The sequence below is a fragment of the Chiloscyllium punctatum genome, chromosome 38 (assembly GCF_047496795.1).
Source record: "Chiloscyllium punctatum isolate Juve2018m chromosome 38, sChiPun1.3, whole genome shotgun sequence".
NCBI classification, from domain to species: Eukaryota; Metazoa; Chordata; class Chondrichthyes; order Orectolobiformes; family Hemiscylliidae; genus Chiloscyllium; species Chiloscyllium punctatum.
Window position 1 is genome coordinate 46,604,178 of NC_092776.1, and position 21,955 is coordinate 46,626,132.

The window sequence follows — 21,955 nt, forward strand, 5'->3', positions numbered from 1 at the left end:
GACCGCGAACCCTCTCTCTCGCGCCCACGTGACCCCGACCCCGACCCCTCTCTCGATCATCTCGCGCGCGCGCGACCCCGACCTCTCTCTCGCGCGCGCAATCGCGCTCTCTCTCTCGATCACACTCACACTCTCTCTCTCTCTCTCTAATTTTTTTAACTTGTGGAAAACTTTCTTCCATCTATGCTAATATGTCACCCCTACACAATGAGCTTTTAGTTTTTACAATAGCCTGTGATGTGGGATGTTATCTGACAATTGAAGTATAGTACGTCTGCAGACTCCATTTTATCCACACATGTTTTCACATTTCAAATCGCTCCAATAAATTTGTTAAACATGACTTTCCTTTGACAAAGCCGTCCTGACTGTTGATTTACCTCTGTGTTTTTCTAATAAGCACTTGGAGCCTCTTTAATGATCAATTGTAATGCCTTCTCCAGGATAGATCTCAGTCTAACTGATCCATAGTTTCCTGTTTTATACTTCCCTCCCTCTTTGAAAGAGGGGGTATATTTGTTGCTTTTCAACCTGCTGGTACTTTTTCATGAACCTAGGAAAGTTTGAAGATTAATAGCAATTCATCTACCACCTCATGAACAATCTTTTAAGAACCTAGCAATTAATTCCAACTGCACTCAGCACTCAACTTATCCACTGCATCTCTATCACTTTGCTTAGTACTACTTCGCTCATGATTGATTGATTTGAAGAGGGGAACTTCACCCAGTTACAATGTGTGATTCTGGATTGCTTTTTTTTTGAATGCTGAGAATCAAGCCAGTCAATTGTTCCAGCTAACTTTGTGTAATCGATTATAAATATATCAGATATCATCATTTACTTGTTCTTGGATAAGAAACATGTTCACAAGTGCAGTTTATAACTTTCTGGGTTTCATTCCCTCTAAATGATGGATTGGGATTAAAATCCATTTTAATGAAAAGTCAAAAGGTCTTTCTGGTGTTGAGTTTACCAAATAACTCCAACGCTAAAGTGTCCTTGGAAGAAAAGGTTTTAGCATGATGTTTGATCCCAGCTGGTGTTTTTTATTGGACAAATCTGATTCCAAATTGAAATCTGACTTGATAGATCACTTTATTTTTGGTTTAATGAGGTGGTTTCTTACTGGAGCTTAAGCACATTTTGGTTTTAAGAATAAAACAGTTTATTATGCAAAAGAAATAGAATAAACCAAATGTGCGTATAATACATGTTTAAAGCTTTTGTAACACAAGTTAAATACAATTCCAAATCCCTATTTTAAAATGTGTTTAAAAAAAAAGGAATGCTCTCAGGTGTTTATGATGCAGAGGTTTTCACTTAACTGTGGCTTCAATTTCCAGTCTTAAATTCTGATTCTCTTTTTAAGCCTTTGTATTCTTCTCTGCTGCAAATAATCCCTTCAGGGTCTTGTTCCAAACCATAAATGTTTGGCTTAATTCACACAAATGCAAGTAACCTGTTTCTTACAATGAGAGAACTTATTTAACTGCTGTAAAGTACCTCTTTTTCATAGCAGCAACTTTTTTACATGTCCAGTTTCAATCAAGACTTTTGTAAACCTGCCAAATTGCAACCCAAAACATTTTTATTTTGAAGCTGTGGGTGTTTTCCCTTTATCACAAGGGAGGGATGGTGCTCTAGTATGGAATTTGATCTTCCATACTAGAGCCCAATGCACAAATGTTCACTTTGTTTGCTTGTAAAAAACTCTTCCACTGAAAGCAAAACTCCATTGCACAATATTAACTCTTGTGCTGTTAAAAGAAATCACAGCTATAGAAATACTTGCAAGTTGAGAATTAAATCCCTTTAGGTGCAGTGACCAAAATTCCTATGCCACTAGTTCAAATCCATCTTCTTAATTGCACACAGTTTTTATTTCAAAATGTTTTATTTAATTTTTGCTGTTTCACTTATATATTTTTATATATATATTTCAAATGGAACAATTTCTTAGAATTTGAATGAACCATCTCTATTATCTATTTATATCATACACAGAAGTTACTCCTTTGTATACAAGATCTGAAAAACAAGTTAATTGAAGAAAAAAAAGAAAAAGTGATCTTAGAAAAGAATATCCGGGAAGAAGTTCATCAGGAAATGGAAAAATTCATGCCTCAGTTTGAAAACTACTTAAGGTGATATATTTTGAAGTTTTTTCCCCCCCCAGTATGTTTCAGAGTAGTCAAACAAAATTTAACTGGAGTTAACATGGAACATAGTGTGCCCAGTTTCTTAATATTGCTGCAGCTGCTCATGAATGGAAAATTTAAAATGTCAATTTAAATTTGGCAGTCTGATTGATTACATTTAAAACCTGTGGAACTTTAAAATAAAATAAATGACAAACTAGGCCAGGATATGACCAAATGGTATTGTTACTAGTAATTCAGGTGCCTAGATAATGTTCTGGCGACCTGGTTTTGAATTCCACTGTGGAAGATGATTTGACTTCTGAAGTTATCATTACAATTTTTAATTTCAGATTTTTGTCATATTGGATTCTTAAAAACCCACCTGGTTGGCCCTCTTGCCATGCAGTGGTAGTGTCCGTACACCTGATCTGGAGAACCCAGGTTCAAGTCCCACTTGGTTCAGAGGTATATGAATAGGAAGGCTTTCGAGGGATATGGGCCAAATGCTGGCAAATTGGGACTCGATTAGGTTAGGATATCTGGTTGGTATTGATGAGTTGGACCAAAGGGTCTGTTTCTGTGCTGTACATCCCGATGACTATGTGAGGTGTGTAATAACCTCTCTGAGCAATTTGATTTTTTTTTTAAAAAGTTAATTTAAAAGAAACAGTTTACTGATGTTCTTTTAAGTAAGGAAACTGCTGTCCTTCCTTGTTCTGGCCTGTATTTGACTCCAGACTCACTGTAATGTGTCTGATTCTGAACTGTCTTCTGAAATATACAGCTATTCAGCTGCATCAATGACTAGAAATGGGGGAGGAAAAAGGGAATGCAAGTAGGTGGACCACCCTAACATAGACTATGGTACAGGAAACAACAGCAAACACAATCTGGTTGCTCCTGCAGAGTCCTTCTTGCTAATGTTTTGGAGCATTGTGCCAAAATTTGAGTTGTCAGTCATTAGCTCAGCAGTCATACTTACAGAAGAATTCCTTTGTACAACACTTTGTTCCTATCTCACCTGTAGGATAGACAGACCCATCACAGGTGTTGGCATGGTGGTATACAGTTAGAGAGCTCCTCCAGGAGTTACCAATACTGACTCCAAACCCCATAAAGTGTCATGGCATCAGGTTAAAGATTGACAATGAAACCTCCTGCAGTTCCTCACCAATTCCAGAAAAATCTGACACTAAAAGTCTAATGATGGCCATAAAACAATTGTTTTTTTTTTTCAACTAAAAAATCTGGATCACTAATGCCCTTTTTAGGGAAGGAAACATTCTGCAGCCTTCAATGACCATCGCCAAGCGTGATTTGGCAACCCTGCTAGTCAAGTCCTGCGGGACAGCTGTTAGACTTGGCTTCAGTAGGTGGTGAGGGAACCAATAAAAGGGGGGAAGAAAAACTTGATCTCACCAAGCTGCCTACTGCAGATGCATGTGCCCATGACCGTATCAGTAACAGTAATCACTACACAGCACTTGTGCAGGAGAGTACTGTCTCTCGCTATCTCATTCCTAAATGAGAATGACTTTGAAGAGATTCAAGCAACTGAAAACTAGGTAACCACGAGATGCCATTCACCGCAATCTTCAGCCAGAAGTGCCGAGTGGATGATCTGTTTCGACCTTTTTTGAAGGTCCCCAGTATTATAGATGCCAGTCTCCAGCCAACCTCGTTCCTTCCACATGATCTCAAAAAATGGCTGCGTACTGCACAGGCTATGGACCTTGATGACCCTTGGGCTATAATACTGAAGAAACCAAACACAACTTGCTGGATCACAAGTCTGGCAACATCTGTGAAGAGAAATCCGTTCTGAGGAAGGATCTCCAGACCCAAGACATTAACTCTGATTTCTCTGCACAGTTGCTGCCAGACCTGCTGAGCTTTTCCAGCAACTTCTGTTTTGTCTGATTTGCAACATCTGCAGTTCATTTTGGTTGTGAATCATACTGAAGTATCGTACTCAAGAACTTGCCGTGCCCCCCAGACAAACTGTTCCAATATTGCTACAAGACAGGAAATACTTGGACAATTTTCCATACACAATCCGATACAGTATTATGCCAGTGATAACAAACCATGATAAATGGTTCTTGCCCCATCAGTCTATTATTGATCATATATAAATTGGTCGAACGTGTCATCACCAATGAGATCATGCAGCACTTGCTTCGCAATAACCTTCTCACTGATGTTTGTTTTGGATTCTACCAGGACCACTCGGCTGTTGACTTCTTTTAAAGCCTGTGTTCAAATGTGGACAAATGTGAGGTGACTGTGATTGCACTGAGGCCACATTTGGCTGACTGTAACATCAAGGGGGTCTAGAAAAATAGGAAAATTAGGCTGTTTGGTGCCCCACCTGGTACAAAGGATGATGGTTGTGATGACTGGAGGTTAGAGTCAAAATTAGAGTGGTGCTGAAAAACACAGCAGAAAGCATTCGAGGAGCTGCCTGACCTGCTGTGCTTTTCCAGCACCTTTCTAATCTTGACTCTGATCTCCAGCATCTGCAGTCCTCACTTTTGCCTGACTGGAGGTCAGTCATCTCAGCACCTGGATATCTTTGCTGGAGTTGAAGATAGTGGCCCAACCACCTTCAACCACTTTATCAATGAACTTCTCTCTGTTACAAGTTCAGAAGTGGGGATGTGTGTGATCATCAGGAAAACGTTCAGTACCATTTGTGACTCATCAGAAACTGAAGCAGTCAAAGTCCACCTTTGGGCCGAAAAGTGCAAGTAACGTTTTATGCTACACAAGTTCCAAGTAATGATCATTGTCAACATGAGAGAATCTAATCATGAATGTGAAGGGACAATGGCATCCTCATCACTGAATTTATCCACTCTCAATAACCTGGATTAGACTTAAATTTAGTGGCTAGAAGAGTAGGTCAGAGGGTATGAATTTTGCAGCAAGCTCACTCTCTCATGGCATTATGGTTGTTTCCTACATCAAATAGATTGCAGTGTTTCAAGAAGACAACTCGCCATCACTTTCTTGAAGGCAATTGGAGTTGGGTGATAAATGCACAGCCATACGTGATTTTTAAAAAATAAAATTCAGGACCTCTGGTTTAGCAGTGACTAGGTTGCTGGATCTCATCGCCAATGTTGTTATCTTTACAGTGATAATAAAAGGGAAGGTTGAAGGATATTATTAACAAAATTACACTTCGATCCCTCAGTCGTATATAGTTCGAAATAATTCTGGACTTCAGTGTTAAATTGCACAAGTGCAAATGCCTAATATTGCTCTCATTTCACACACTTTTAAAATGGTGTAACATTTTAAAGAATAGTGAAAATATTAAATGAAGGTAATAATCTACTTTTTTATTATTGCTGTAGCATTTTAGAGTTTTACCCAACTTCAAACCATTTTGTTGCCTACAGTGGCACCTGCTTATGTCTTCTGAGTCCCCTGGTGCACCTTCCATTACCACATTCATCAGATGGCTTTTTGTGAATTTCTCCAACTAAAACATAATCAATCACTAGACATACTTCAACCACTTCCATTATGCCTTGCTTACTCACTCTTGGCATTTTTCATATTTTGAGATCTCCACAGCCTTCATTTGGAAATGTAGGATATGCAACATACTCATCCACTACCTAACCAGTATACCATGTAACTTTTCCCTGTTTTGGAATATTGATTCACTTAACCTTTCATTTTATTATTCGTGTATTCTTGCAACTCTTTCTACATTGGGTTAGCTAGATGCAAATTGGTTAACCAATTTGTTAAAAATCAATCTGGTTTGTCTGCAAAATGTAAACAATATCTTACCCTTGCATAAGCTTCAATGGAACAATGTAAGTTTCAAGAACAGCACCTTTATTTTTCTTAAAAGCACCTTAGACCTTTTACCAGTAATTCTAAACTTTAGCCATATCCTAATTTTATAATGATTCATCTGTATCCGATCCAGGTTTTGAAATTGTCCCACTGTTTTTGCATTTCAAACCTCATTCTTGCATAGCTATTTGAATTAATTTTTTTGTTTAATGTCTTGGTTGCTGTCTGCCTACGTTTTTGTATATTTCATTTATTTAAAAGAGAACCCTGCTTCATAACATTTTCTCCCATTTCTAGCTGCCTGTCTACCTCCTAATTTTCTCATGTTCTGTGTGCAGACCTTCACTTAACATGTCCATTATCTCTGTAATAGATTATTGCACTCAGTTTTGAGCATTTACTATTTATCCTCCATGCCCCCACAGATTTCCACCACCTTGAGTATCCAATAAATTGTTTAACTTTCTTTAATATATAGAGAAAAGGAAGAAAATTGGTTAACTGCGGACAGAATTGAAAAGCGCAATGCAATCTTTCAAAATCTGGTCAAGGCATGTGTTGCTATTGATCAGAATGAAGATTCTGCTGAACCAGATGGCAGTCAGGTATGTGTCTTATTTATTTACAGCTGAAAATATGTGTTGTAGAGAGAGTGCTGTTTATTGACAAATAGTTTCCACAAATCTGAAGTACTCTTGCTTATTGGAAGCTAAAATGTTCAACTTTATCCAAATCTGTTTTGGTTATGATTTCAAATGACTCAACCAGCAGTTTTTAGAATTGTTGTCCTTGCAAAATGATGCGGGAGAAAGTGAGGACTGCAGATGCTGGAGATCAGAGCTTAAAAATGTGTTGCTGGAAAAGCGCAGCAGGTCAGGCAGCATCAAAGGAACAGGAGAATCGACATTCCGGGCATAAGAAGGGCTTTGATGCTGCCTGACCTGCTGCGCTTTTCCAGCAACACCTTTTTAAGCTTGCAAAATCATGTGTTCGAATTGCCTGTTCCTGACTACTCCTTATGTAGAAATGCAATGAAGCTATTAATGATAAGCATGCTCAGTGTTAATGGTTCTTGTTGTGAAAGTACATCCCATGAACAGCAATAAGATAATCAAAGAATCCTAGCATCCCAACAGTATGGAAACAGGCCATTTGACCCACTAAGTACACCCAAACTCTCACCCCATCCCTGTATTTCACATGGCTAACGCACCTAGCCTACATATCCCTGGACGACATGGGGAATTTAGTATGGTCAATCCACCCAACCTGCACATCTTTGCACTGTGGAAGGAAACTGGAACAACAGGGAGGAAACCCACACAGCCACAGTCGAACCTGCTAACACCATTCAGACAGTCCCCCAAGGGTGGAATCAAACCCAGGCCCTGGCACTGTGAGGCAGCAGTGCTGACCCTGAGTCACTGTGCTGTTGGATTAGTAGATAAAGGGTGGCAAAGCAGCACATGGGATGCAATTCTGTATTGGACAAGGTATTGAAGAACTGGGATGTAGTGCTGGAAATAATACAGGACACCGGTTAGACCAAAGATGAAGTTTTGTACATTGTTCTGGTCACATTAGGCGAAAGGACATATTACTTTGGAGAGATTACAGAGGATGTTTACAAGGATATTACCAGGCTTGAAAATTGCAGGTGTGCACAAAGTTGGCTTGGTTAAGGTTGTTTTCCTTAGTACAGTGGAGGCTGGGGGCCAACTTACTTGACGTGTACAAAACAACGAGGATAACATAGACAACAAAGACCTGTTCTGTAACACTGGATTAGTGAGAGCATGACAACCATTTTTCTACAAGAGGGTAAGAGGTACCTGGAATTTTCCGTCCAGTTTAGTAGGTGACGTGGAAATCCTCAAATCATTTAAAATGAACCTGAATTTGCTCCTGAAGCACTAACTTGCATGGCTACGGGCTAGGTGCTGGCAAGTAGAATTAGTGTGCGCAGCTAGTTTATTCAGCCCAGTGCAGACAATAGGCTGAATGGCCTATTTTTTTGTATGGTAACTTTTGTATAATTCTAATTTCTTCTCTGGTTTTAACAAAAAAAGTCTGATTTTTTTTTTCTTGCATTCAAGCCTAGGGCATGTTTATCACAACACAGACACATGCACAAAAACAAAGAGCAAAACAGGAATGAGTTTACAATCAAAGGATAAATTTTAAAGCTCAAAAGAAATGCACATGAATTCATGAGTTTTTGGGTCAGAGTTCACAAAGCCACTGTTGAGTGAAGGTTCTTTTCTCTAGGTGTTTGCATTTGGGTGGGTTAGACTGATACAATGTTAACACAAAAATGCTACTTGCCAGACTGAAACATGTCAAGAGTGTGGTGGTGGAAAAGTACAGCAGGTCAGGTAGCATCCAAAGAGCAGGAAAGTCAACTTTTCGGGCAAAAGTCCTTCATCAGGACTGTGTTCAGAGAGAGTACCAATTGATCTGTTTCTCAAGATCAGGAAATTTTAGTTTTAAGATAGTGTTCCTGGATTAGTCAGTTTCAAATTAAATAAGAATTTCTATAGTTCTGATTATGCACATTTGTATGAGTTGACTATTGGGTCATTAGCACCACATTGTGTGTTGATAGCTCCCCTTTTGTTCAGTCACAAGTGGGCAGACAACTCCTCTGCTGGTCCTAGGTTTGTACGCTGTAAGGTCCACACTCTTGTGGTGCGAGAGTGTGATATTCGAGTTAGATAGCAATTTTGGCTTTATTCTTTAATTATTGCTTGAATTTTCCAGACAAAAAGTAGCCAATTTGCATCCTGTGATTGGGGTTGCCATCTTTTAGTCCAGCAAATTTTATTTGACAATAAAAGAGGTATAGCCTTTATCACAATTTTTATGATCTCTTCGTGTTGAGTGGTTGTGATATTGTTACAATAATTACATTAGTTTTCAAAGTTTACACAGTTTATCAACCTTATTCATACTGTTTATCTGCTCATGCAGACAAATTACAGGCCTGTCCTACACTGCACAACAAATTGCAATATATTTCTCAGACATTAGCATGTGTCTTTGGTTAATTAGGTGGCAGCCATGGCACTTTCTGGAGGTTACGAATGGAAAAAGGAATCAGGTCCAAGGCTAACCCACCTAACCTGCATATCCTTAAATACTATGGAAGAACGGGAGGGGAATCTGGGTGGAATGCTCTTTGGAGGGTTGCTTTGGACTTGATGGGCTGAATGGCTTGCTTCTACATCGCAGGAATTCTATAATTTTATCCTGCCACTACCAATGACCTTCAGATATTCACTCCAAGGTCTCAATTCTTCTAATATCTAAAATGTTACATTGTATACAGGGCATGGTGTAAAGTTTAATCATAGACTGTTAAGCGTGCGCATGCATTTGATTGGAGAAGAGCTGAACATATTTGTTCCCAAGCACAATTTCAGTTCCTTCTAATTTGTTTGTCAGTATCTGTGTGAAGATCAATTTTGCTTGATTTCATTTTCCTTTTTGTTACCTCCACATGTGCCTTGTCTATCACCTATTTAGTCATAAATGGCACACTGATTTTTCTCTTATTATCAGGGTAGTCCAGTCATGGTTTAGGGGAGATTGAATAGAGGTAACTGACTTATTTGTATGCAAAATTGGGAGGTTTTGAGTTCTGTAAACAAAATGCACATTTCACTGGATGCTAATTTAATCATTTGCATTTCCATTCCATTGCATGGATTTTGGTCACAACATGGGCAAAGAGGTAAATTTCACAGACATGGACAATTAAACCTGAGATTTTTAGCCAGTACATTATTAACATGGTATGCAAGTTTAATGGTTATTTAGTGTCCCAATAGTTTTTTTCTTTTCCTCATCCAGTGATTTGCTGATTTACAATTGTATCTCTGCTATCTTTTTATCCTTCCAAAACAGGAGAGTTTGGCTAAAACTAATGTTGTAAAATGCATCAAGTTGTTGGAACCCGATGTAGCTGACATTAAGAAACAAGCTGAAATGATTCATCACCATTTAGCAACTGCTCCAGAACCTCAGGAGGCAATTACACTTCTGGAAACTAATTTGGCTTGTATCACCCAAAAGCTTAACCAAACACAAGAAACATTGGAGAAGAAAATTTGTGGTAAGTTTTGTGCAAAACAAATTGCACTTTAATAAAACATTTTGATGTTCAATTTTGCCAAAGCTTCTCTCTCTCTCTCTCTCTCTCTCTCTTTCCACCCCCCCTCCTCCCCCCGCCCCCCCTCCACCGATCCCCTGCCCCCACCCAACTGTGGTAGTGCTTCTATATTCTCCCCAGCATCCATGATGTGTATGCGCAGGTGTGAAACACAGAAAGACAACTGGTGTACAAATCTTTATTTATTTCCCACCACCAGGAAGAAAAACTAGAAACACCATAGGTTCTGGATGGTAAACTAGCAGAACATGCTAACCTATTGGGCCACAGAGACGGATCCAGAGCTCCTTTATTACACCTCCTGTCAAATGCTGCCTTATGTTCAGGGCAGTATGACTTGTCTTCTTTTTCTATCCTTTTGGGTATGAAAAATGGAAAAAGAAGTCATTATTTTGAATGGAAAGAGACTCCTAAGAAGGCCTATAATCGAGTTGCGCATTCATGCGCTCGAGGGAAAACCAAGTCAGTCAGTTAACAGTGTTCGGTCATAAATTTAAAAGTTTTTTTTACAACATTTCTGCAGTTAGAATTTACTTCATCCAGTATTCCATGTCCTAACTACATTAATTCAGGTAATTTTAGCAAGTGCATTTATACCAATTACTAAATGCATTTGTACCAATATCAGGAATTAAAGATGCAACAAAACCTGGTTGTTATCCAGGCTTATGCTGAAAAATGGTGGAAACTGGGGTTAAAAGTTCTAATTTGGGGAAAGGCCAGTTTTACTAAACTGATACTTGAAGGTAACTTGGTTTCAGAACAATTGGTATTATTCAAGGAGGTGATTCATTATCACCGGCAAGAGATTGGAGTAAGTGTTCTAATGAAGAAAAAGTGGCATCTTGCTAAATTTAGAGCCCCATGAATAACAAGGTGCATAGATGTAAGCAAAATTAGGAAGTTTGTATTAGGCATAAATTAATTCTGAAAATAGCCTAAAGAAAACAAAGTAAGGATAAAATTAAAAGAACTTAAGCGATGAAAATTGCTGCGAAGTAAAATCCAAATATTGCACATACATAAATAGGAAAAAGATAATTAGGAGAATTGCAAGGTCTATTGGGGACCAAAACATTAACTAGAAGTGGAGAATGTGTATAGGATCTCAGTAAATACGTTGTGGTAGTCTTTAATGAAAGAGAAAACTTACCACTGTTTTGATTAAGGAGGAGAAAAATGTAAAGTATTTGATGGAATAAATATTGCAAGATGAGAAGTATTAAGGGATTTAATGTCTTTGAGTAGTGAAAAAAAAAATCACCAGACCCAGATAGGACATATCCTCGGTTATTAAAAGAAGCAGGGAAGGGATTATGGAAGCTTTGACCATCGTATTTCAGCACCCCATGATGAATCCTGTGGCACTCTTTTGGTAGTGAACTAAAGGGAAGGAGTGACAATAAGCGTTATTATATGGTAGTATTCTAGTCAAGTCACTGGACGAGTGATCCAGGATAATGATTGGGAGCATGGGTTCAAATCTGCTGTGACAAATGAAGAAGTTTGCATTCCATAGTATCTTAAATTAAAAGGCTTGCCTAATTATGACCATGTCAAAAAAAAACAAACTTCATTAATGTCATTTTTTTTTTCAGGATGGTAACTTGCCACCCAAACCCAATCTGTCTACATGTACCTCCTGACCAATAGCAATGTAGTTAACTTTTAAATGCCCTCTGAAATGACCTGTTTAGACCTTGTAGCTGCTTGATGCAAAGTAATGAAATTGGACTGACCAATAAATAGTGACCAAGGTAACTCTAATGGCTCTGCAAAGTCCTTTCTGTGGGTTTCTTTCAAAATTGGGAGATCTTCCACAGACTGACAAAGTAACAGCCTGACATTGTATATGTGCAAAGTATAATTCCACTGATTATGACTCTGTCCCAGATGATACCATTAACATCCTTGGTTGTGTTCTGTCCCACCAGCAGGACACCTCTGCTAGAGGTAGTGTTAGAGTGGTGAGTCCTCAACAATAACCATAGACCACTTGAAATCTAATTGCATTGGGTCAAATTTGGCAAAAAAAAACTTGGTAGTTACCACCTACCATTCTGCTTTGGCTAAAGAATCAGTGCACGTTGAATGTCATTTAGAACAACCACCTGAGGGTGACAGGGTACAGAATGTACCCTTGCTGGGGAACCTTTAATGGCAATTGCCAAGAGTGGCTTAGTAGTGCCACTCCTGACTAAATTGGCTGAGTCATGAGGGACATAACTGCTAGACTGGTTGGTTCTGCAGCGAGCAATGAAAGAATAACCAGAAGCAAAAGTCTACTTGACCTTATTTTCATCAGTCTTCTTGCTGCAGATAAGTCTTTAAATGATGTTTGTGGGAGTGACCACAGTGCAAATATTGCTTTCACACTGAGAATAACCTCAATGTTGTGTGGCACTACCACTGTACTAAATGGATAGACTTTGAACAGATCTAGCAACTCAATACCAGGCATCTCATAGATGCCATGGCCTATCAGCAGCAGCAGAATTGTCTTCTGGCATAATCTTTAACTTCATTACCCGGCATAACCCTCCCATTCAATTATCTCTGGAAATTGACCATAGCTCAATGAAAATTATTTTATAAATGTTAAAGGTCAAATATGAAAGCAGAGCATGCTAAACTGAAGTTGCAAATTTTAGGTTAAAGGATAGATCAATAGAGGTGACATAGAATACTCAGAATGAACTCATTCCAATGTGCAAATGCGATTCCAAAGGACCGAGCCACTTCTGTAGTTGATTGACTAGAAATGTAAAAGGAAAAGTATGCCAAAAAGAGCACTTAATTGTACAAGTTAAGTGGTAGGTAAGAAGATCGGATAGAATATTTCTAAAAATGAAGAATGACCAAAGAATTAGTAAGTTAAGCATGAGAGTATAAGTGAAAGTTAGCCAGAAACATTAAAGCATATTATTATTGAAATTTAAAGCTCATAATACATGCTTTTGGATTTTTTTTTCTTTACTGACCACCTAGGCCAACAAAAACCGTATTCAAGTCCAGAATGTATCCCTCGGCAATCGTGCAATCATGAGCACAGATCCCCTTATATAATATTTTTCGAAAGCTAAGTTTTCTAGCAATGAAAAGCCATAAACCTTCAGTCTTCTCTTCCTAAAATCTTTACGTTCTTTCCTAACTAAAGTCATTTGACTTGCTTCAAATAACAGAACAACCACAGCACACATTAAGCCGATCTTCCAAGAAACCTGGTGAAAACTCTTCTTAATTGAACAAGTGTCCAAATGCTTCCATATCTTCCAAAAGATAGTTCATGAATATTAGTTCATGAATACAAATATATTTTCTGAACATCTCCATCATATTCATTGGTATTACCATTGCTGAATATTGCACTATTGACCAAAAACTGAACTGAACCAACCATATAAATGCTATGGTGACATGATTTAGATTAGAGGCTTTGAATTCTACGTCAAGTAGCTCTCCTCCTGCCTGCCCAAACCCAAGGCAGGCATACAATTGAATACTTTCAGGTTGCATAGATTAGTCCAGCTGCAACAATATTAGAAAACCTTACCACACCCACACTAAAGTAGCAATGTGTACAATATATCATGCCTCCTTCAAAAGCACCTTCCAATCCAGTGATCTCTTCTGTGTTGGGAACATCACAACCTGCAAGTTCTCTCTTAGATGCACATCATCCTAATTTGGAGCTTTATCATTGTTCTTTCACTACTACTGAGACAAAAGTCCTGAACTACCTTTCAAACAGCACACTGTGGGTATACCTGCACCAGATGGACAATAGCTGTTTCAAAAACAAGCAACTCCTCTTGGGCGGTTAGGGATGGCTAACAAATTCTCACCTTGCCAGCAATTCCCACATCCTATGAAAGTATTTGCTTTTATAAACATGAGCCAGACTAGGTTCGTCTGAACCAGACAAATTTTGAGAGAAGCTGGTAATATTGTGATAAATTTTGATTATTATTATGAGAATTTTAATTCTAGATTCATTAATTAAATTTATCTTCCCCGACTGGCATTCTAGTATTTGCATTTGTGACTCTAGTATTAATCTCTGCTTGGCCAGATACAATTCAGCACATTCCATGACTTGAGTGACTAATGGCAAACTGGCAACATCTTTTACATCGGCTGGCTTTAGTTCAGCAAAATCTTTTTTGTCTTGTTTCAGTGTAAATAACTGCACACTTATGCTAATCAGTACCTTATTGCATTCTGACATTGATTTGAATGCTGTGCATGTATGGTACATGCATTGGCAGTGGTGAGATGTACCTCTGGCATATAACTGAAGTTAGTTTGCTACTATTTAAGGGATTATAAAAATGAAATGCCAACCAATGATTTGTCTTTGTAACACCTTCGATGTGCAGTGTGAACAAATACATGCTTAAGTACTTATTGAATAAAAACTCAAATTGCCTTTACTGTTTGAACTGTTGCAAAGAATGATATAATTAATGTTTTCAAATTTCAGAATTAGATGCGCTTGAAAAATTGACTGAAGAGGCAAAATTGAAGGAAGCATATAAGGTGACTGCTTTTAACATCATCTGACAGCTCAGCCACTGCCATTTTCTCAACTAGCTTTTGGTTTTTACTTCGTGTTCAAATTCACTGTTTTGACATTTCTTATCAAAAACAACTTGAGCCAAACTTTTAAAATGCAGTATGACACTTCATTGTTAGTTAGAGTCTGAACAATGGTGAGCTAGCCATTTGTTGCATGAATTTGTTAACTCTTCTAACTCTGTTGTTTTAAATTTATGATTTTGACCACAGATTATTTTAGCAATATACCGTTTTATTTTTCATTAAGCTAACGTTCATCAGAATGAACATTTGGAATGGTTGTATCATTTCATAAATGTTTCAAGTGTAATTTTAATTTGAAGGGCACTTGCTGTTATGAAGGCAAATATAACTGCCATTGCACAACAAACAAAATTCCATGGCTTTGCTTTAGCATCATATTCAGAGGATAGCATTTCAGATAATAAGATGTGGGAGAATTGGCCATTTGGCCCATGGAGTCTGCTCTGCTATATGAACATAGCTGATATGTTTCTCAATCCCATTCCTCTGCCCTCTCCCCATCATTCTTGATCCCCTTGCCAATCAAGAACCTTTCTATCTCTGTCATAAATACACTCAATAACTTGGCCTTCACAGCCTTCTATGGCAATGAGTTCCTCCAAGTCACTACCTTTTGCTGAAGAAATTCCCTCTCACCTCCGTTCTAAAATGTCAGTACTTTCACTCACGCTGAGGCTGTGTCCTCTGGTCCTAATCTTTCCTACTAGTGAAAATATCATCTCCATGACCATTCTGTCCAGGCCTCTTTAGTATTCTGTAAGTTTCAATGCGATCCCTCTCATTTATAAGCTCCCGAGTGCCAATGCTTGAATGATGAGCCCTTTGTCCCTGGGATCATTCTGGGCCCCATTCAAAGCCAGCATACCCTCTCTTAAATATGGGCCCAAAACTGCTCAATATTGCAAATGTGGTCTGAGCAGAATTTTGTACATCCTTGCTCTTGTATTTCTGTTTTCTGGAATTGAATGCTCACATTATATTTGCCTTCCTAACTGCCAATTGAAGCTTTATCTTAACTTTAAGAGAATCCTCACCTAGGACTTCTAAGTCCCTTTATGCTTCAGAAATCTGAAACCTTTCCCCATTTGGAAATTTTCCTTTCCTTCCGATCAAAATGCAGTCTCATGCTTTCCCAAATTGTATTTCTTCTGATACTACTTTGCTCACTCTCCATGCCAATCCAAGTGCTTCTGCAGCCTCCTGCTTCATCAACGCTACCTGTCCCTTCTCTGTCTGTGCCATCTACAAGCTTAGCAACAATCTGTTCCTTTGTCTAAATCGTTAATGTATAATGTGAATGGTTGTGGTCCAACACTGACTCCTACAGAACTTACTGACTGCCATCCTGAAAAGGACCCTTTTTTATCCCTAGTCTGCCAGTCAGCCAATCCTCCATCCAGTACCTTCCCTCTAATACCGTGGACTCTATATCTTATTTAGCAACTCTCTGTTGCACCTTATCAAAGGTCTTCTGGAATTTCAAATCAATCAAGTCCACCAGTTCTCCTTTGTCTAACCTGCTTATTATATCAAAGAGTTCTAACAGATTTTAATTTGTCCCCCTGACAAAGCTGTGCTTACTCAGCCCTATTTTACCATGCACTTCTGAATACTCTGGAATCTCAGTCTTAATAATGGTCTTTCAAATCTTACCAATGACTGAGGTCAGGCTAACTGGTCTATAGTTTCTTGTCTTGACTCCCTCCCTTCTTAAACAGGGGTGTTACATTAGCAATTTTCCAGTCTTTAGGGACTCTCCCTGACTCTGGTGATCCCTGAAAGATCACCACCAATGCTTCTACAATCTCTTCTGTGTTCTCCTTCAGCACACAGATTTAATCACCTTCATATTTTCCAGCTTTCCCAGCACCTTTCTCCTTGCTGATGGCCATGATGCTCACCTCTACGCCTGTCTAAATTTGTCTAAATTCTGCTATGTTACGGCTGTCTTCCACTGTCAAAACTGATGCATAATACCTATTCCGTTCCTCCGCTATTTCTCTGTCCCCTAATACAATTCTACGACCTCGTTTTTGGTCTGTCCAATGTTCACTCTTTCCCCTCTCACTTTTTTATTTTGATTTATTTTTAAACTCTTGCAATCTACTTTGTATTACTAACTAACTTACCATCTATATTTCATCTCCCCCACTCCTTGCATTTTTAGCTCTACTCTGCGAGTTTTTAAAAGCTTTCCAATCCTCTGGCTTCTGACTAATCTTCCATCACATGCTCTTTCTTTTGCTTTTATGCTGTCCCTGACTTCTCTTATCAGCCATGGTTGTCTTATCTTCCCCTAAATACATTTCTTCTTCCTTGGGATGAATTTCTACTGTTTTAATTCTTCCTGAATTATCCTCAAACTCCTGCAATTGCTGCTCCACTGAGTTCCCAGTTAGACTCCCCTTCCAATGAACTCTGGCCAGCTCCTCCTGGTATCTTTGTTACATTTACTCAATTGTAACATAACTTCATCAGATTTCAGTTTCTCTCTCTCAAACTGCATGGTGAATTCTATCATATTGTGGTTAGTGCTCATCTAAGGATTCCTTCCTTAAGCTCCCTAATCAAATCTGCCTCATTACACATCACTAAGTCCAGAATTATTTATTCCTTACCACAGCTCTCTAAGAAGAAATGGAGTGCCACATTTTAAAACCTTTTGGCCCATAGTTCTAGACTCCCCCACAAGATAAAACATCCTCACAACATCTACTCTGCCAAGTCCCCTCAATCTTGTAGATGTCATCCCTAAGGCTGAACTTGTTTCGTCTTTTGTAATAAAACAGCACGTTCATGACAGGATTCAGTTCAGTCATTCTTCACTGACTTCTTTACAACGTAAGTAAATCCCTCCTTAAGTAAAGAGATCGAATTGTACACAGCACTTCAGGTGTGGTTACATGTTGCCAGTGCTCTGTATAATTCAAGTAGGACTCCTGTATTTTTTATACTCCATTCTGTTTACTGTGATGTATGTGTAAGTGCACCCAGATTCTGTACAGTTTTCTCTATTTTAATTAATTTATTACTTTCACTGAAGTGGACAACTTTAAATTTCCCCCCATTATGCAGTCATCTGCCAAATTTTGTCCACTTACTTAACCTATCTGTATCTTTTAGCGGATTTCTTTTTTTACCTCACTTTGTTGTCAAATTTGGCTACAAAACTGTCTGAAATAGATGAAGTCTCTCCTCTGATCTCAATGAGACCCTACTAATTGCAGTGTACAACTTAAGTTGCCCATCTCTCCTGTTGGTTAGCAAATCCTCTTGCTAAAATATTATCCCCAACACTAAGCACTTGACTTGGTACAGTAAATTTTGTGGTATATGATCAAATATCATTAAGAATCCGAGTACACTATATGTGTTAGTGCTCTTTTATTTTCCCTGGTTAAGTTCTCAAAGAACTTCAAACAAAAAGGTGAAAAATAATTTCCCTTTCATAAAATCATATCAACTATATATTTTCCAGATGTCCTGCTAGTACCACAAAAGATTCTAACATTTTCCCAATGGTTGATCTTAGACTAACTAGCCTATAGTTTCCTCTTCCTATTTCCCATCTTCCCCCTTTCTTAAATAATAGTATTATATTTTGTGGTTTTCTAGTCTGGTAGGCCCTTTGCTGGATCTATTGAAGTTTGAAAGATCACAACTATCGCCCTCTTGTATCTCTACAGTCACTTCCTTTAAAGAATGTTAGATGCATGCCAAGTAGATCAGGAAACTTGCATACCTTATGTCCTCGCAGTTTTCTCAAATAAACATGATTGCTTTAGGTTCCTCTGTTTTTATTTTTTTAAAAATAAGTAGGGGTAAGAGAACTATGCAATGCTTGTTTGGGGTAAATAAGTAAAACTATAAAAGGTACAAAGTGTGAAATGAATAATTCTTTCTTTAACTTGACTGGTACAACCACTTGTCTGTACAGGTTTTGATTTCCTGCGACTGCAATTTATGATACCAATATTGTCAATACAACTATCTCAATACTTTAGCTTACACAGAGCGAGGAAGTGTGACGCTGTTCTTGTCAATAGTGATGACAGGCTGATTAAATTTGAGACTATATTCCAGAGTTTAGTAAAATGAAATGAGTTTTCATTTGAAATATTCAAGATTCTGAAGTTGATTGACAAATTAGATTTTTATTTATATGTAGGACACTAGCAGAATTTCAAGATGAGGGGATGATTTATTTTGGACTGAAATGAGACATTTCTTTGCTCAAAGATTTGCCTACCCAAGCGTGATGTGAATGTTCTATCATTGAATCTATTTAAGGCTGGGACAGATTTCTGTATCACAGAAGTTTGAAAGATTTGGAGACTGGGCACTAATCAAAAAGTGATGATAAATCAGCTCTGACTGTAAAGGACAGAGCTGGTTTGAGGGACTGAATAATTTAGTTTTGTCCCTTACCTCCTTCAGAATCTCTGTTGGTAACTGATTTGCTATAGTTTTTGTTAATCTTATCAATTATATTTTTACATAGACTACGAACTAAGGCTTCAGCCTGCTTTGAGCAAGGATATCAATTGCTTGCTGTTTAAATGTTCTGAGCTATCTGCACTCCATATCTATCAAGGGTCAGTTTTATTAAACTCTGTTTCCTTGGTTTAGTTTTTGTTCTTTTGGCAGCAAGTGAAGTTTGAAATAAACAGCAAGTATACTGGAATTCTCTGACCAAACTGTAACACTTAACCCAGTCCTAATAATCCAACTAATCCTGACTGCAGTGGTGCTTTATTTCATTACCTACTGTAAGAAAACATCCTTCATGCAATTATATTTTGATATTCTTTTACTTAAAAAACAAACACAGAATGAAGAGATCCAAAGTTTGAAAAACAATTTGGAGATCAAGGATGCCGATCTGAATAAAATGAGAAATCTGCTTGCAAGTTATGAAGAAAGAATTGAAAATTATGTAAGTTTCAAATTATTGTTATCTTTTAGGGATCAAAACTGACAAGCAAATTAATAGTTAAACAAAGTGAAAACTTTAAACCTTCAAATTATTGGTACGAAGTAAAATTTTAAAGTTAAAAACAAATCAAACTTGTTTCAATTTTGTGTGACTGTGGTTAAGCTATTACCTTAAAGTGTTGCAAAAAAGAAAATCACTGCTTGTCTGAACTGTGCATATTGATATTGATAAGTCTGTGAAGCTTGGAGCAGGAGTAGGGTGTTCAGCCCTTGATACCCTGTCCTCTCATTACTTTTCACTTTATTTCTATTCCTTTTTCCTTTTCTGTTCTGCTTTTAATACCTCTCTCCCTATTTGTTTGACCATTACCTTATTTTCTGAAAATGCATGTCTGCTGGAAAATGACAAAATAGCTGTGATGGCTAACCATGGTCATTCAGGAGTTTAGCACTTTCTCATCTTTGCTTTTGCTTGTATAAAAAATATTGGCAGAGTTTATAATTGATCTGAGAGCGGAAAGCAGAACCTTTTTTCTAACACTGCATGATTGTTTGTTTGTTTGTTTGTTTGTTTTTAACCACTAAGTCATTACTTCCTGCTGTTTTTGAGAAACGTGGTCTCTTAATCCATTTGTATTTATGTTCAAACCTAATGGCAATAATCTATGCCTGTTTTCATGGCTAAGATTTGAAATACCTGTATAGACTTTTCTGACTCCTTGATGCCAACACTGCCGCTGAACTCTCCTTATGGTTGTATTATATAATCTTGGATGAATTGAGATTCCTCCTGAGGCAAAATTGAAGTCTTTCTTTAGCTTGTGTGTGTCTTCTCCCTCAACTTCACCAGCCATCTGAATGCTGTCTTGTGCTACGTCCATTGGTGTCAAATTTGACTGCTGTTTCGTCCTAAATAAAGTTTCCTTTCTCACATTTTCTCTATTGCAATGATGAAAGAATTAAATTCATCGTAATATCACCAGCGTGTTCCCTGTCATCTTTTCTATTGACTGCTTTTGTTATCTTGTTCTACCCATGGAACACCATTAGCACTGAAACCCATTAATTTATCTGATGTTTTACCTCCATTATTGCTGCTGTGTTTCTGGTTTGTAGACCTCTACTTCATTGCCCTGCTTGCCTGCATCATATAGAGGATTATAAAACTCCAATTGCTTTTCATTCAGATTATTTGAGATTATTTATTAAATTCTTTCCTGTTATATTTAAATAAATGTAAAGTCTTTAGTAAACTTCTCAAATGTGAGCAGCCCCCCCCAAAAAAACCCACGTCTCCTCCTAATCACTTGAAGTGTTGTGCTGACTGCCTCAGGTTTGTTCCCAGGTGAGTCTTTGCACTTTCCTATTAGGGCACCCTCTACCCCTTGCCTCTTTAACAGTCAATAACTTCCTATGCGTATGTTTTTGTTTAAAATAAGTTTTGGTCTCTCACTTGCTCGCACACTCTCCATTTTACAGCAAGGCATCCTTTGCTTACATCAAATTTCCAATCAAAGCTTACTCTTAGATTTACATCTCTTTTTGTTTACATTTATGAACATTGCTTCCAAAGAATTAAATCTAATTGGCACATGATATTCCTTTGCTCCAAGGATACAACAATTGAAAACATTCAAGGAATGTTGGAAACACATAGTACCCAAGATATGAGCCCAGAACCAGTGAAAAATACTTCAACTGCTAGTAGAAAACGTAACTTTGAAAGTTCCTATGAAAAGAAAGACCAGCCACCTTCCAAGAAAGGTACCACTTTTCCCATGTATTAAAATGATGCAATGTAACCTGGTATGAAGAAATGATACTAGAGAAGCTGCTAGATTGTTCTGGTCAAAGACCAGCAAAGATTTTATTAAATCTGTGAATGCAGGTCTGTAAATTCTACTTCTTGAGTGCACACACTACTTGTATTCTACTGTAAATACAGAATTTAAGCAATTAATATTAAGATTTTATGTGTACCCAGTTCACTTAGCTGTGATAAACAATGCCATCTGTTGGGCATTTCAAGTTGTTAAAGAATTTATGGGTGGGCAAGGAGGTGGTTGATGTTTTGGGTTGTTTTATTAAGATGCTGAGTTCAGTTGCACTGGCTGATCAGAGCTAGACAAGCCATTAACTGTGTTTCAAGGGTAAGTATGTAAGCAGTTCCCATGATCTGACCCAAGTCTTTGATAGTGAGCTCCATATCTGAGATTTTCAGAGATGTTCATGAAGTATAATGAAAATCAACCCATCAAGTTTGAACTTATTAGGCAATTTTAGCATG

The 21,955-nt window shown here is 37.9% G+C and overlaps 1 protein-coding gene across 5 annotated transcripts in view; it reads left to right on the forward strand.

The window, feature by feature from the left end:
• Positions 1 to 21,955, forward strand: part of kif20bb (kinesin family member 20Bb) — a 100,335-nt gene that overhangs the window by 26,817 nt on the left and 51,563 nt on the right. For all 5 annotated transcript variants that reach the window (XM_072557791.1, XM_072557793.1, XM_072557794.1 and 2 more), the window contains exons 14-19: positions 2,008 to 2,147; positions 6,439 to 6,565; positions 9,867 to 10,074; positions 14,615 to 14,670; positions 19,565 to 19,669; positions 21,282 to 21,432. In XM_072557791.1, coding sequence (XP_072413892.1) covers positions 2,008 to 2,147; positions 6,439 to 6,565; positions 9,867 to 10,074; positions 14,615 to 14,670; positions 19,565 to 19,669; positions 21,282 to 21,432 — 787 coding nt within the window. The remainder of the gene's footprint in view (positions 1 to 2,007; positions 2,148 to 6,438; positions 6,566 to 9,866; positions 10,075 to 14,614; positions 14,671 to 19,564; positions 19,670 to 21,281; positions 21,433 to 21,955) is intronic.